The 14,638-nt window shown below is 48.7% G+C and overlaps 1 protein-coding gene across 1 annotated transcript in view; it reads right to left on the bottom strand.

Moving 5' to 3' along the window:
* Positions 1 to 14,638, bottom strand: part of LOC144174886 (dynein heavy chain, cytoplasmic-like) — a 408,801-nt gene that overhangs the window by 229,733 nt on the left and 164,430 nt on the right. Inside the window, exons 27-29 of the mRNA XM_077703850.1 lie at positions 8,614 to 8,799; positions 7,240 to 7,437; positions 6,014 to 6,296 (exon numbers count right to left, since the gene is read on the bottom strand). Coding sequence (XP_077559976.1) covers positions 6,014 to 6,296; positions 7,240 to 7,437; positions 8,614 to 8,799 — 667 coding nt within the window. The remainder of the gene's footprint in view (positions 1 to 6,013; positions 6,297 to 7,239; positions 7,438 to 8,613; positions 8,800 to 14,638) is intronic.

The following is a 14,638-nucleotide window of genomic DNA, read 5'->3' as shown; positions in this document are numbered from 1 at the left end:
CCCTCCCTCCTCCGCCGTACCCAATATTCTGGGTACCAAAGTGCACTGTAATGAATGATGCCAGTTTACGAAGGACTATTGCAGTTTTCACACCAGTGAGACGACACCAGATTTCACAACACCAGCAAGATTCCAACTGAATTGAAGTCGATAAATTTTGCTTAATTCATGATGGTGTACGTGACTTGGCCTCTGATTTCTCCAGTTGTAGTTGACATTTTTGGAATGCAAAGACAGATTTGAGAATGGGAACAACATGTCTTTGTTACAGAAAAATATTGCAGTTACATTATTGACCGTTCATTTCATACCATGCGGCCAAACATCAAATGCAGTTTTCTCAGTTTCATATTTTTGGTCGTTTACCTCAGCCTTACACAGAACTTCTTTTTGCTTCATAAGGTCAATCTTGGTACCGTTATTTTCATAACAACCTGAGGCACCCGATTACATTCTTAGTTTTTCAATTTAGGCCATGCATAAATAATGACTTGCAATTATTTTGATGAGTCAAAATACCGAATACTGCCATCTTTTGAACTTGACATTTTTTTGGGATGCCTAGACTTTAGAGAAAAACGAAGAATGTCATCGGGTATGCAAACTCTCTGGCTATCAATTCATGTAATAAAAAGCTACAAAATGCAATGCGAAAGTTCATTAAAGCTGCGTAAAAAACTACCTGATTACTTTAGCCTTTGTATGATAACTTTCAAACTAACAGCAGCAGCTCAAATACAATTGCATATTTGCAGAGAAAAATACATTTGTGTGCACATTTTCAAAAGTTTCAACCCATAAATAAAAACGTTAGTTTTAAGACCCTGCTGTTAGTTTAAGACCCTCGTCCCCCTTAAGGGGGGACGAGGGTCTTAAAACTAACTTTTTTATTTATGGGTAGAAACTTATGAAAATTTGCACACAGATGTGCTTTTCTCTGTACATTTCAAATATGCAATTATACTTGAGCTGGTGCTGTTAGTTCAAAAGTTATCATACAAAGTCTAAACCACAATTAGGTAATTTCTTACGCAGCTTTAATGAACTTTCGCATTGCATTTTGTCACTTTTAATTACATGAATGGATAGCCAGAGAGTTCCCATACCCGATGACATTCTTCGTTTTTCTCTAAAGTGACGGCATCCTAAAAAAATATGTCAAGTACAAAAGATGGCAGTATTCGATATTTTGGCTCATCAAAATAACTGCAAGTCATTATTTATGCGTAGCCTAAACAGAAAAACTAAGAATGTCATCGGCTGCCTCAGGTTGTACTGAAAAAAAAAAAAGGTACCAAGATTGAACTTATGAAGCAAAAAGAAGTTTCCAAAAAGCTGGGTAAGGCCGAGGGGAGTGACCAAAAATATGAAACTGAGAAAACTGCATTTGAAGTTTGGCCATGTGTTACGAGATGAACAGTCAGTAGTGTAGCTTCAAAATTTCCCAGTAACAAAGACATGTTCTTCCCATTTTCAAATCTGTCTGGATTCCGAAAATGTCAACTAGAACTGGAGATACAAAAGGCCAAGTAACAGACCCCATCAGGAATTTAGCAAAATTTATCGACTTCAAATCGGTTGGCATTTTGCTAGCGTTGTGAAATCTGGTGGTGTCTTGCTGGCGTCGTGATAACTGCAACAGTCCCTCGTAAAGTGCCATCATCCCTTACAGTGCACTGTGGTACCCAGAATATTGGGTACGGCAGAAGTGTAAGGGTGAAACTTGCTTTAGGTGCCCCCCTTTTTTTTGTTTTTTGGTGAGGCTATTTTAATCGCGGTTTTTATGCTGGAAGTTTGAGAGGATACAGGGGTGGGACACTGCGCAGTGCATTTTCCGCAAATGCATCATGTTGTTGGCCCTCAAAAGAGCCTTTTGGGGAAAATAAATGTAGCCGAAAGGCAAACTTTCTTGGCCTATGGCTGGAAAAAGGTCGGGCGATCCTGTGACAAAGCACTGAGCTTTGAGTTCGCAACACTGAAGTGCTGAATAGGGGGGGGAGGGGGGAGCTTTCACAAGTTGCAGAAAGCTTGCTGTACCAGTTCATGCCGATTTACAGCTGTCCAGGGCTGTAGTACGTAGACCTGTCTGCCTTGTGCCGCTTGGCAAGCCTCCTCTTGCTGGCGTCGTTGCTCAAAAAGGCTGCGGTCGACTTCTTGAGCCTTTTCTTGTCCTTCTCAAGGCTTTGACGAAGGAGGCAGCTTCCTGCAGTGTAGCCGAGGCTCACCGCAACGCTCTCGTTGGTCTCTCTCCTGCCCCGATTGAAGACCGCAACAGCTTCGGCAACTGCCCGGGTGATGCTTAGCAGTGATGCGTGCTGGTTTTTGGACGCCCGAGTCCAAATGACAGAGTGCAGGCACTCACTTGCATTCTGCGTCCTGCCATCTGCACACCTCTCCAACAAGGCCTCATCACTCAGGCGATCAAAGATGGGCTCCAGTGCGGCTCGAACAGAGTCCGGCAAAGGGTCTTTGTGTGGAGGGGGCTCCTCCCCGTTGGCGACAGCACGGTTGTACTGGCACCCTGAGCTGGGACCATCAGGGCACAAGCTGTGGTCGGGAGCACCATCTGTGGAGGCCATGTGGCGAAGTGTGGCTTGCACCGCCTTCTGCATTGCCGGCACGTCATGAGCAAGGCTGCAGAGGGCATACCCATAGTAGCTAGAGATTTTTCTGATTTTTTGGTCCATTAGCTTTCCTCAGCCCCCAAGCGTTACACCCTGGGCCTTCTTCTGTTCACGCACACTTCGCAGGGCAGTGTGCATACGCTTGCACACATGGTTGATGCAGTCCTTTTTTTATATGGGAATAAACCCATAGACGCCTTCTTCCTTCAAGCCGTGCATGGTGCGGCTATCTCCATCGGACATCACGGTAGTGTATCGCAGCCCATTCTTGGAGAGCGAGCGCTTGAACATTATCAGGGCTGCCTCTACCTCCATGCGTCCTGCACCACAGTCAATGTTTCGCTGGCACTCGTGCTCTGCCAGCCAATCTTCGTAGCCCTCATCTGAAGCTTTGGGTCCGATGGCGCAAGCTAAGCAAAAGTTAGAGAGGACTACATGATGAATCACCAAGCCGGTGTACACTTCAATGATGCAGCCCACTCCAATGTGTGACGACCGTCCCCTTGTCATCCACGTGCCATCAAACATCACATCTATGTTGTTTGGCGGCTGACCAAGGTCCGAGTACAAGTCCTTGACGGCACGCACACTATCAGCTTCAGAGGCTGCTGCAGTGTCCTCGCAAACCTGAACCACTTTCCTCAAGTGCGCTTGGAATGTCTTGTGGTGCAGGCCTCTGTGGGACAAATTCATACCAGCACAAAAATCCGACAGAGCAGTCACCCCGTTCCCGATGCTTTGAATACTTTTCAAAGCCCTCATATTCACTTCAAAAGGAGTGATATTGCCAGATCCTTCGGTCCTTGGAGAGGAAAAACGTTCCACACGGTGTTCACAAACCGAGCACGTCACCTCGAGCCTCACGGCGAGGCCGTACTGCCGGTCAGCCTTCCTCAAATCCGGCGCTGCCAGCCCACACTTGCCGCACCTGACGTGCGCAAAAAGGTCCTTCAGCATTGCAAAATTCACTAAGTCAAAATCTGTGCCGTATTCTTCCTCTGACTGCACCAAATCCACTTCAAGCAGGTCGAATTTCCGCTGCGTTGCTGACTTGGTCTCCATTCCGCGCTTGACCTCGTCCGCGTGTTCCGTACGTGCGGCGATCTCCTCCGCCGTGTAATACCTGGTGTCAAGCCGGCAAGACGTGCTTGGACCAGGTATGGATTCCGGAGGTGGTTGGTCAGGCCATGGGGCAAGCGAGGCAATACGAGGCGGCGAACGATTCTCATCTGGCGAAGTCGAGCGGCCCGAAGTCGCACCACGCGACTTTGGGATAGGCGGACGACGCTTTCACTTCCCGTACGCATGACGGGTCGTCTTCTTCAAACGTACGTCTCCTGGCATCAGTCACGAAAGTACGCGATGGAAGACTTAGAAGAAACTGTAAAAAGATCTAGCAAAACTGCTCTAAGCGAGCGCTGCGCCAGAAGAGCGGACTCCGTCAGACGCACGTAGCAGACGCCATGATGGCGACCGCCATGACAGCAGTCGCGCCGACCAATGGGACGGGTCGTACGGCGAACTCAAATTGCGTGCGACCGCTCTAGCCAATCGGCGGCCGAAAAGGTGCCTTCGGAAAACTGGCAAGGGCGGTCGTTCTACTCAAGCGATGCCATTTTGAGATATCGCAAATTGCGCACAGAGAAACAAGCTTCATAACAAGACCAAGATGGCAGCGATCGGTCGGCTGCTTCGCCCATGGGGGGCGCGGGAATTTCAAGCAACTTTTGCCCAATTCGGGGCATTTCGTGGCCCCCGAGGCGTTTCAAAACATGATCTTAGAGTATTTCCCGATAGAATTTCATGTTGATATTTTGAAGGCAGGTGCTTGAAGGCACAATAATTCCAAAAATTGGATTTTCTCAAAATCGATATTTTGGCCATTTTTGACCATTCTAAGACCCGCGTCCCCCCTTATTAAGGAGCTACTTGGCCTCTACCCTTAACCCCTCTTGCCTGCACTAGCTTTTACAAGTTTTTCACGGCAACCAGTCCCCAACATTTGCGATGTTTTAACCAGTGCATGCAGGGTGAGAACAGCAGGCGAACATGAACACATTTGTCCTGGGGGATCAAGTTCAACACTGAAGATTTTGTAAACGTGTAAAAATGTCTCAAATATGTCAAAAGCGTAAAAATGTCGCTACGGCAAGCTCAGGAAGCAGTTCAAACACATGCATCCAACTTGTTTGTTTGGTTCCGGTTGTTTTCTAATTCCGAAAATTTATACAATGATGAACTGGTAGTGATGGAAGTGCTAGTAATTTGGACCGAACACTTGTTCGGTCCAAATTAGAGTATTCCTCATCTGTGTGGGACCCGCAAACTGCCTCATTAATACAGAAACTCGAAGCTGTACAGAACAGCCAGCACATCCTGATGAAAAAAAACTTTAAATCTTCCGTTTTTAACCACTCGACGTCTCATTTCACGATTGTGCCTCTTCCACAAAATTTTTTACTACAACGAAACTCTAAAACAGTCTCTTTTCAGCCCCCCTGCATACATTTCTACCCGCCTTGAACACCATTTAAAAGTAGGTGGGCCAAGCAGCAACAACAACCTTTATTTTGGCTCATTCCTCCCAAAAACCAGTGTGGACTGGAACAGCCTTCCTGCCGGCATCGTATCTACGAAAGAACTAGAAAAATTTAAGTCTGCACTAGCCAATCATTTTTATTGACCCCTCCATTGTTTGTTATGTACTCTGCCTTTTTTTTACCCCACTCCTCTCTGTAACGCCTGAACAGCCCTGAGAGTAAAATAAATGAAATGAAATGAAATAAATCAAGGCTGTTCCTAATGATTGTTTGTGACATGTTTCTCTGGTTTTTGAAAGGGAGAGGACCAACTGGTAAATAAGTTTGAGTCGAGCGCCTAGCGCTAGACTTTGAAGACTGGGTATTCCTGCATTCCTTTGTAGTTTCAATGGAGAGTATTTTCGCTTGCATTTATTAAAGATGAAAAAATGAATGTAATTGCTTTTCTTTGAATACATTCTATTTTACTTTGAAGTAAAATTCAAGTTTACTGATTGGTTTACTATGCGACACCTTGTTGAACGACACAGAACTGGGAGTACAGCTGAAGTACTACTGCACAGCTGTTGCCTCATTTCTTTGTGGCATTAGGCATGGTAGAGCCTTTCTTTGTATGCAAATTCCTACTGCAGAGCAATGTTGGCCGGCCCTCTGGGTTCAAGAAATGGCTTAGGCATGGCAGCTTGTACAGAAGTGGTTAGCGCAAGTCTATTTTAGGTCTGTACAGACAAGCACCAATATTCCAAGTTTTTTCAAGCTACTGTTCACAGTTTAAGGTCTCGGGAATCTGAATACGATCCCAAGTTGCATCAGTCCCCTATTGAACGTGAGCTTCGAACTAAAACTGACCGAAGGGTGATCCGCCCAGGCGTGCCTCCAGGGCTTGGGTCATGGTGAGGTAGCAGCGGTCGGTGAGGGGCGTCTGCACCAGCTTGTCCTGCACGCCCAGGTACTCAAAGCCGTAGCCAAAGCGCGCGTTGGCCATGTGGATGGACAGCTGGCGCAGCACCTCGGGCTGCCGCGGGTCGAAGTGGAAGCGCATCTGGCTCAGCCACTGGAAGTCCCGGGGGCCCCGCACGCCACCGCGCAGCAGGGAGCGCGTCACGTCACGCTTGTGCACAAACTCCGTGATCTGCACAGCGAGGGGGGAAATGGAAGGAAGGGACAGCTTTCGTCCGCTGCCCTCACCAGCCCTCCCACTTGCAGTCATGTTCTGCAAGCAGCTGAAACAATAGCTGCCCACAATAACTGGCACACGACACAACGTTCCTTGCTAACCACTAAGCCTTGCTTTCCTTCCTTTAGTCTCTTTCTTGACAGCCATAGGTATTTCCAGTTTTACCATAGGAACCAGACTGCATGCACTCTTGCACGTATAATCGGGGCAGTGGATGCGACATTTCTATGGACGGATCTGTCGTAAGGAGCACAGGTTGTTGCATAGTCAGGCGATGCATAACCAGGATTCCACTGTAGTGCTTGCTCACAGGCCTACAGATGCTACACTTCGTTTGGAGTCAATAACAACTACCGCGGGAAGGAAGAAGGAAGAGGTGGTACGGACAAACAGACATTTTGAAAGTGACCCAGCACTTGCACTTTCCTTTCATTACAGTACAGTATGATTGTTACACTGTTGCTGCACCTAGGCCGAATTTAGACAAGAATGGTTTAGGCAGATGGTGAGATTTTACGTAATGAGCCCAAACTGCTTCCTCTGAAGAAATGGAGTTTTTTGAACGCAGCTGTCAGTAGAGACTACTAATGCGAGTAGGTTTTGCTAGCCCTGCAAACATACGAGATGAGCTAGCGTTTCAGATTTGAGACATTTCCCCTGGGAGGAGCAAGTTCTGGAGATGTTCTGCTGGAGCTACAAAATCAACTTTGGCCATTACCATGCTGAGAGCCACGCCTTGGCAATGGAATGCGAGGTAGTCGGTGCTTATGTTAAGCTTTGTAATCTGCCTCCACCAAATACACTGCAACTAGGCACCCAAATGCGGAGCACCTCAAGAAGCCTAACGCCTCAACATCGAGCTGGGCACAGGCCAGAGGAAGCACCCAATACTACCGACCAGGTGTTCAAGCTTCTTGCGGCGCAGTGGAGGCTGCTCCTGCAGCACCGAGTCGGCAAGCACATTGAGGGTCTGCTCCACCGACTGCAGCACCGCTTCCAGGGGCTCGGGACTTGGGCCAGCCTTCTCCATCGTCTGCAGGGCCGCCTCCACGTCTTCTGACCACGAGATTTGCGCAGCCAGCACCACGATCTGGCTCTGCGCATGTTGGGGTGGAGGAGGGGGCAGGGCCCACCAAGGGACGGTCATAACAAGCACAGACAACCCAGGTGGAGCATGCTTCACGATTGTGATTGTAGGGTTTAACACGCCGATGCAATGCAGGCGATAAGGCACGCCGTAATGGAGGGCTCCGGATTAATTTTGACCACCTTGGGATTTTTACCGTGCACCAAAATCTTGTACACACAGGCGTTATTGCTTTTCGCCTCGCATGCTTCACAAGCAATTCTTTTCAGTCCAATTAAGCTGTATAACACGTGAACCTTAGCATCCCTTGTGGCAAGCTGATGCTGGCAGCGCACAGTGGCACAGAAACTATGTGTCAATACAGTGTATGCTTAGCAATCCTGTGTGGTTGGTCTTGCTAAATGAGCAGACTATTGAAGTCAAAAAAGCCAAAACATTTCTCCACAGTGACAATTCCACGTAGTTCTGCCCCAGAGCTCTAAGCCACAAAAGATGCTAAAAGCAGAGTTCGCAAATAGGTGATAGCCACTTTTCACACCTGCATGTTGTGCACTTTAATGTTAGCCCCTCGAGGGTTGCCACTGTATGCTTTGCTACTATGTTCTCCATGGCTGCTGCTGTAACACTACAACACCAAGTGAAGGTTTACATTTCGTCCACTTTGTGCTCCACAAATTGTTCAAGAGGGGCTGGCATCTCTTCAACAGTGGCAAACTTGTTTCACCGGGGCTTTACCTTCCGGGCGTTGAAGGAATTGATTTTTGATGCACCACAGCTCTCAGCCGAGTTTATTTTGCTCTGGCTCCTTTGTGTGCCAGGTGCACACGTGCCGACCCGCTTATGTCACATAGTCTCCTTGCTTGGAGTTTGCGTTTTGGTTAGCATGCCATGCAGTTTAATTAGGCAAGGCACTGCACTTGGAAAGGTCTCTGAAACTGGTTTGTTTTAGCCTCTTTTGGACTCCACTTGTTTGCTGTCATGCGTTTGCAAGCTACACATTTGATTTGCAATCACTTTATTGCATTCCTTTAGCGATTCTTTCAATGGCCACAGGCGCACATTTTTGAAGGTAAAAAACTTGATTTTTAAAGAGCTAAGAACATATCTGTGCAAGTGAGCGGCGTGGTAATGCAAATTAATGGTACTAGCAAGCCCTCCTCCTTTTCGGAAGCAGAGTGGCCATACCTGGTAACGGTCGGTCCAGTCCATGTAGTCCTGCACGTTGATGGTGCCCTGCTTGAAGGGGGCGCTCTCAGCCACGGCTGAGGCCAGCCGCTTGGCCAGTGTCACCCGCATCTCCTTTTCCACCAGGGTCAGCCACTCATTGATCTTGGGGTTCTCCGCTATGGACACCGGTGTGCTGAACACCATCTGCACGCCACACCCCATTCGGCCATTCAACCGACATGGGGAAGAAGGGAGAGGCGCTCGCCCCACCGAGGAGGCATGTGAGGCAGTGACATTCGCTCGAGGAGCTCCGTGAGTGTTCCTTGCTATGCTTCTGTCGTCAAGTTCCCTAGGGCATCACACTTCCCCACTACTACATACACCGCTTCAATAAAATTCACTCTACAACAGAGCATTTTTATTTGCTTGCCAGTTACCTACACGAGTTATTGTACAGAAATTCTTTTCAACAAGCACGTTCCCCTAGATTATTCTGCTTCAACTAAATTATTGCATAGGTAAAAACTAGGATTTGCTGTTTATTTGAGAAGTAATACTGCCAAAGTAGAACATAAAATTGAGAGTGCATGTGGAGAGTCGCAATCTTTTGCCAATGTAACAGTGGAGCTGTTTAACCCTTTGAGGGTTTTTGCCGTACATATACTGCGGCGGTTTTCCGTCCCGCAAGGTCTTTGCCGTACGGGTACGATTTCGAGCATCCGTTTGAAATTTCGCGCCATATTAACGATGCATGCTCCCTGGGAGGTGCTGCCACCTCCTGGGACTTACAAGAAGTGTTTGAAATTTGATTGTGCTACCTTCTTGCGGTGAAAAACAGAACTCTCTGGCTTCGGCGCGTTACGGCGTCCGTACGTGTCAACGCGTTTCACGGTTTCAGTTTCGCCACGTGATCACATCGGAGGCGCGCGAAACTTGATCGGCGCTCGCTATCAGGGGCGGCGGAAGTTGATTTCGATCTATATTGGTGCTGCTCTTATCTTGTTTATTACCCACGCTCACTAGGTATTCTTGCCCTCCTTGCTTGGAACTGAAGTAACCTAATCGGAGACTCCATTGCGGGGGCGGCGGAAGTTGATTTCTATCTATATTGGCGCTGCTATTAGCTTGTTTATCACCGGCGCGCATGAGTTATTCTCGCTCTCCTCATTCACTGGGTTGCCTTCGAGTTCTTCAGATGCACGGCAAAGCGGCGATATGGCCCAACGAACTGCCCGCTCTGATGACACCGACCGCGATGACTCTTCTGACTCTCCATTCAGTGGGATGCTGAATAGGAAAATACTGCCGAGTTTGCTCCTTTCACTGAGTCTGCATCGGAAGACAGTCTTTCTTCGGAAGAAGACAGCTCATTTTCGGACATGCGCTTTATGCGTGCAGACTGCGATAGGCACTGTGCGTAGACCATTGTTTCAAATAATACCACACTCTGAAATACTATTGAACATTTTTCAGTTCTAAGTGATGCTGACCCCAAAATAATGTTCCTGATAATTTTTTACCATTTAATCCTCACTTTAGAGATTTTGTACATTCAAAATCCGCAATAAACTAATTTGACCACCAGGGAAAGTTTTTTTTTTAAAAAATCGACCCTCAAAGGGTTAAAGGGGTACTGACACAAAATTTTGAAGGCGAGATAACTTCGGAGATAGATTGGTGTGAACACACATACATCATCTGCAAAATATCAGCGGCGAATACAGCCTAGAACATAGAGTGGAATCTCGGTCATAAGAGTCTCAAGGGGCGGCAAAAATATTCGTATCACCCGAACATTCGTATCATCAGAAAACGAGAAAAAATGGAATAGTGCCGCGCATGTGACAGGCGGCGGCAACATGGCGTCGGCTGTTGCCATGAAGAGGTGCAAGTAGCTTCAGGGACCGCTTGTAACCTTTTGTTAAAATGCAGCTCAAGGTGTAAACTAAATTGCTCATGCGGGGAAGAGCTCATAAAGTGGGAGAAAACTGCGCTATAAAATATCCGCGCCAAATATGCGCCGCAGAGGTGGCCCAGCCAGCTGCTGCCAGCGCTTCGAAATTGCCGCCATGAGGCACACATCTCCCCATTGGCGCAAGTCATGAGGCTCCTCCTACTGCCGTTCGCGGCAACCAAGGCTGAGCACGGCCGGGCTAGGGCGGCGACGCGCGCTGTGTCGATACCAACGTGCGCACGCGGCCGCTCTAGCTCGGCCGTGGGCAGAGGTACCACCCCAGCAGAGGCTGGCGCCGGGGTGCCGGCCCGAATCGTCAACGCGGGAGTCAAAAGAACGCGTGCTCACCTTCGACACGACGTGCGCACGCGAACCGCATGCGATTCGTGCGCGTCGACGTTGCGTGCACGGTATTTTCATGCCCGCGTTGACGATTTCGCCCCCGCGACAGATGCTAAGTCGCTCGGAAAATGACGCCCGGCGCGCGCGGCAGTGGGAGGAGCCTGCCGACTTGCGCCAATGGCGAGGTGCGCTCTTCATGGCGGCAGCAGCGGCAGTTTGAAAACGCTCCGGACAGCCCGGTGGCCCCGCCGGAGATGTTTAGGCCTAACACCCCAGCAGATATTGAATGGGCGCTTTCACTACCGGCGGGATGATGTTTTATAGTACCATTTTTACCTACATTATAAGCTCCTTTACCACTCAAGCAACTTCGTGCGTGCCTTGAGCGATATTTTAGACAGCGCTTAGAAGCGGTCGCTCGAGCTCCCGACACCACTTCGCGGCCGATGCCGCCGCCGTCCGCGGCGCGTGCAGGTGGTTACGCGGCAGGGTCAGCGCGCTTGTGGCGTGCGCGGCGCGTTTTCGCGAGCAGAAAACGCTGTATGCGGTTCACGCTCCATGCTTTTGTGCCCGCGTGCAACCAAGGCCGCACGGCCACACCAACACTCCCGCCTCCCGTCCACGCCGCAGTCGTCTGCTCGGACTCCCGTGTTCGTATCACCCGCACCAGGTGATAAATGCGTACGGATCATCCGAATTTTTTTACATTGCATACAATGCATTTTCGCCAGGGAATTTTAAAAATTCGTATCACAACGAAATTCGTATCAACCGAATTCGTATCACCGAGATTCCACTGTATTTAAAATCAATTTCAAAGTGTGCGAAATGCAACTGAGCAGCCAGCAGAAAACCACGCGCAATCGACATCGCGTGGATACTTTGTAAATAAACAACATCCAAACACGTCATGAGTTTGTGTTTGCCGCTTTCGCACTGCCGGTGTTTTTCGATGGCTCGCCGCTCCAATCGGAGGGTGGAGCTTCTGCTCTCGAGAACAAACGACCCGATCGTTGGCGGCGGAGACGCCGTGATTTCGTCGGCTCATCGGGCAGCTGGCCGCGATTAAAGTTCTACAGCTATTCCAGGCACTGTGTTTTTATTACTTTTTATTTACATTGGACGCGAAAACGTGCCGGAGACACGAAAAGCCCACTGAGCGAGCCGCACGGTTGCTGTGCAGACGGCAGCCACAGCCGCGAAGTGGCGAAGGCCGGCGCAGGTAGCTCGAGTGATCGCTTGTTACCGCTGCACGAAATTGTCCCCAACTCCGAACCATGGCAGCTTATATGAGAAAGGAGTTAATGATGCGATGGCGGGTTGCATTAAAAATTGTCATCTGCACCGCTTACGAGAGCGGCAATCGAATATCCGCCGCAGTGCTAAGCCGAACACATCTGTACAGGCACCTGTAGGCAGATCCGCCAACTGCTCCCAGCACGCGTCTTGCCACCCACTGTCTCCAGCGTCGCGCGTCGTTCTTAAGCCGCCGTAGCATTTGCACTCGCAGCGCCTGCGTCACGTCCCCGGTCACTTTTTAATTACCGTATTTATTCGAATGTAGGCCGGCCCCGATTCTAAGCCGAGCCCCGAAAGTCCGAAGGCGCGAAAAAAAAAAAAACTTACCTCGAATGTAGGCCGAACAAAAAGGCGAGGTCAGCGTTCACAAAAAGAAAACACGTTTATTGAACATGAAGATGCGGTGCTGGAACTCAATCAGTTTCTCTTCAAAATCACCGGGCAACTTCTGGACGATTGAGGTTCGACAACGGAGGCTAAAGCCGAAGTGCTTCATGAATTTCTGTAGGCAGCCCCGACTGGCTTTGAAGTGTGCCCGCGATAAGCCTCGTTCCCTTAAAAGCTCCCTTGCTTTTGCCTGGAGCACTTCCGTCGTTACTGGAAGGGCAGCTGCTCGCTGCGTCTGAACGAAGTCAGCCAATGCCATCTCCATTTCATGGGGACGGCATTCTCGTGGTCCGGTGATTGCCAACCTCGTTGCGGCGCACGCAAATATCCTCTCCCGTTGCGTCCTCCAACGACGGACATTTTTTTCATCCCCGCCGAAGTCCCGCCCGGCTTGAACGTTCGACGACAACTCCGTGGCTAAAACAACTTTTCTTTTAAAAGCGGCACTATAATGGCACCGCTTCTTTTTGCGCTGTCAAAACCAAACGCCACACCGCACGCAGGCCACTGTCCGCACAATTCAAAATGGCGGCCTATGGCCCTTAAGTGGCTACTGGCTCGTCTAGTAATGGCTACAATACTTTCTTTTCTGGGTGGCGCTAGCTGCGCGCTACTTCACTTGGAAATTGGCGCGTATTTCAAAATCCTCGAATCCAAGCCGACCCTGGAGTTTGATATATCAGTATTTCAAAAAAACTATCGGCTTAGATTCGAATAAATACGGTATGCGGCTCACGAGGTCAGTACGTGGGGGCATCCACAGAAACTGCCGGCGATGCAGATTCGACAGGGCTACGGCAGCTCTGCTCTGTGATATCCTTCCGACGGTCACGTGGTCAGCTTTGTTCACACAAAATCCATCGTTTCGTGGCAGCCGCTGAAACCGAAACTGCGACTGGCCGCATTGAAAATGCCTCTAATTAAACAACCGTTGCACGCTGAAGCAAATGAGGTTTCTACAGGTGATAAGTAGGTCACTAGCTGCCTATCGCAACAAAAAAACAAGATGCAAATTTTTGTGTCAGTGCCCCTTTAAGCTTTCTTCTGTCCGTGCGGCTCATTTAACACGAAATTCCACTCGACAAAGTGGGGAAGGGGAAAATGCTAGGCCAAGTGTGAGGGACAGTGTTGAGGAGGCCAAGAGCCTCCTCGCACTGTAACCGGATTTAATCGTTCTACCAGATATCACAGCACTGGAACATCATAATAGGCGGTTTATTTTACCATAGCACGCATGCAAAGGTGGGAGGTACCATAGTTGCTCATCGTTATATCCAATATATTGTTATAAATGGTATCATAAGTGCGCTCGACTGTACCAAAAAAATGAGTCATGTGTCTTCAAAATAAAGAACGAACCACAGTTCATCAGACTTCCTTTTACAAGCACAAGAGCACACTACCAGGGAAATGTGCAGCCATAAAACCATATTGCTGTATGGCAAGGCAGACCAACTGAGCTGATTACTTGCAGATAGCTGCTAGTTTTTCAGAAGCACTGTTCTCGCTTGTGCCAGAAGCAGTGCTGTAATCTCCTTTGATGCTGCTTGACGCAATCTGACCTGGGTCAACTCCCGAAATTTGCTAATTATTGGTGTGGGTTACATCCGCCAAAATGCGGTAATCACCAAGCTCCAGGCGCAAAATCACTTAGCAATGTTGTGCAGCTGATCAGTGAGTTCCAATCACTCAATGGTGCTCCTGTCAAAAGAAGAGGGAAGAGACTAGTGGAGCGATTACTTGGAAGCCAAGATTCTGCATTTTCTCCAGTTTAATCCATCATTTGCCGAATTCCCAACAATGGCATTTCCACAACAAATTTTTGCACACTGCATTTGAATTTTTATTACCGTATTTAAACCACTGTAGGTCGACCCCTTTTTTCAAGTTTGACAATCCAATGTTGCGGGGTCGACTTAGACTCGAAATCGAACTTCATGCCACTTGTAACGGCAAGAGAAATGAGAAATCAGGGGTGCTACGAGCTGAGGAAAGCATAACACCCTCGTTTCTATGGTTACGGTTGAAGCGTAGCGTTTACCGTTGCATACATTCTGGCGT

This window comes from Haemaphysalis longicornis, unplaced genomic scaffold, assembly GCF_048455015.1.
Source record: "Haemaphysalis longicornis isolate Haplotype H1 unplaced genomic scaffold, Haemaphysalis longicornis Haplotype H1 scaffold_1, whole genome shotgun sequence".
NCBI classification, from domain to species: domain Eukaryota; kingdom Metazoa; phylum Arthropoda; class Arachnida; order Ixodida; family Ixodidae; genus Haemaphysalis; species Haemaphysalis longicornis.
The sequence above is the reverse complement of the archived record's forward strand: the minus strand, read 5'-3'. Positions and strand labels throughout refer to the sequence as shown.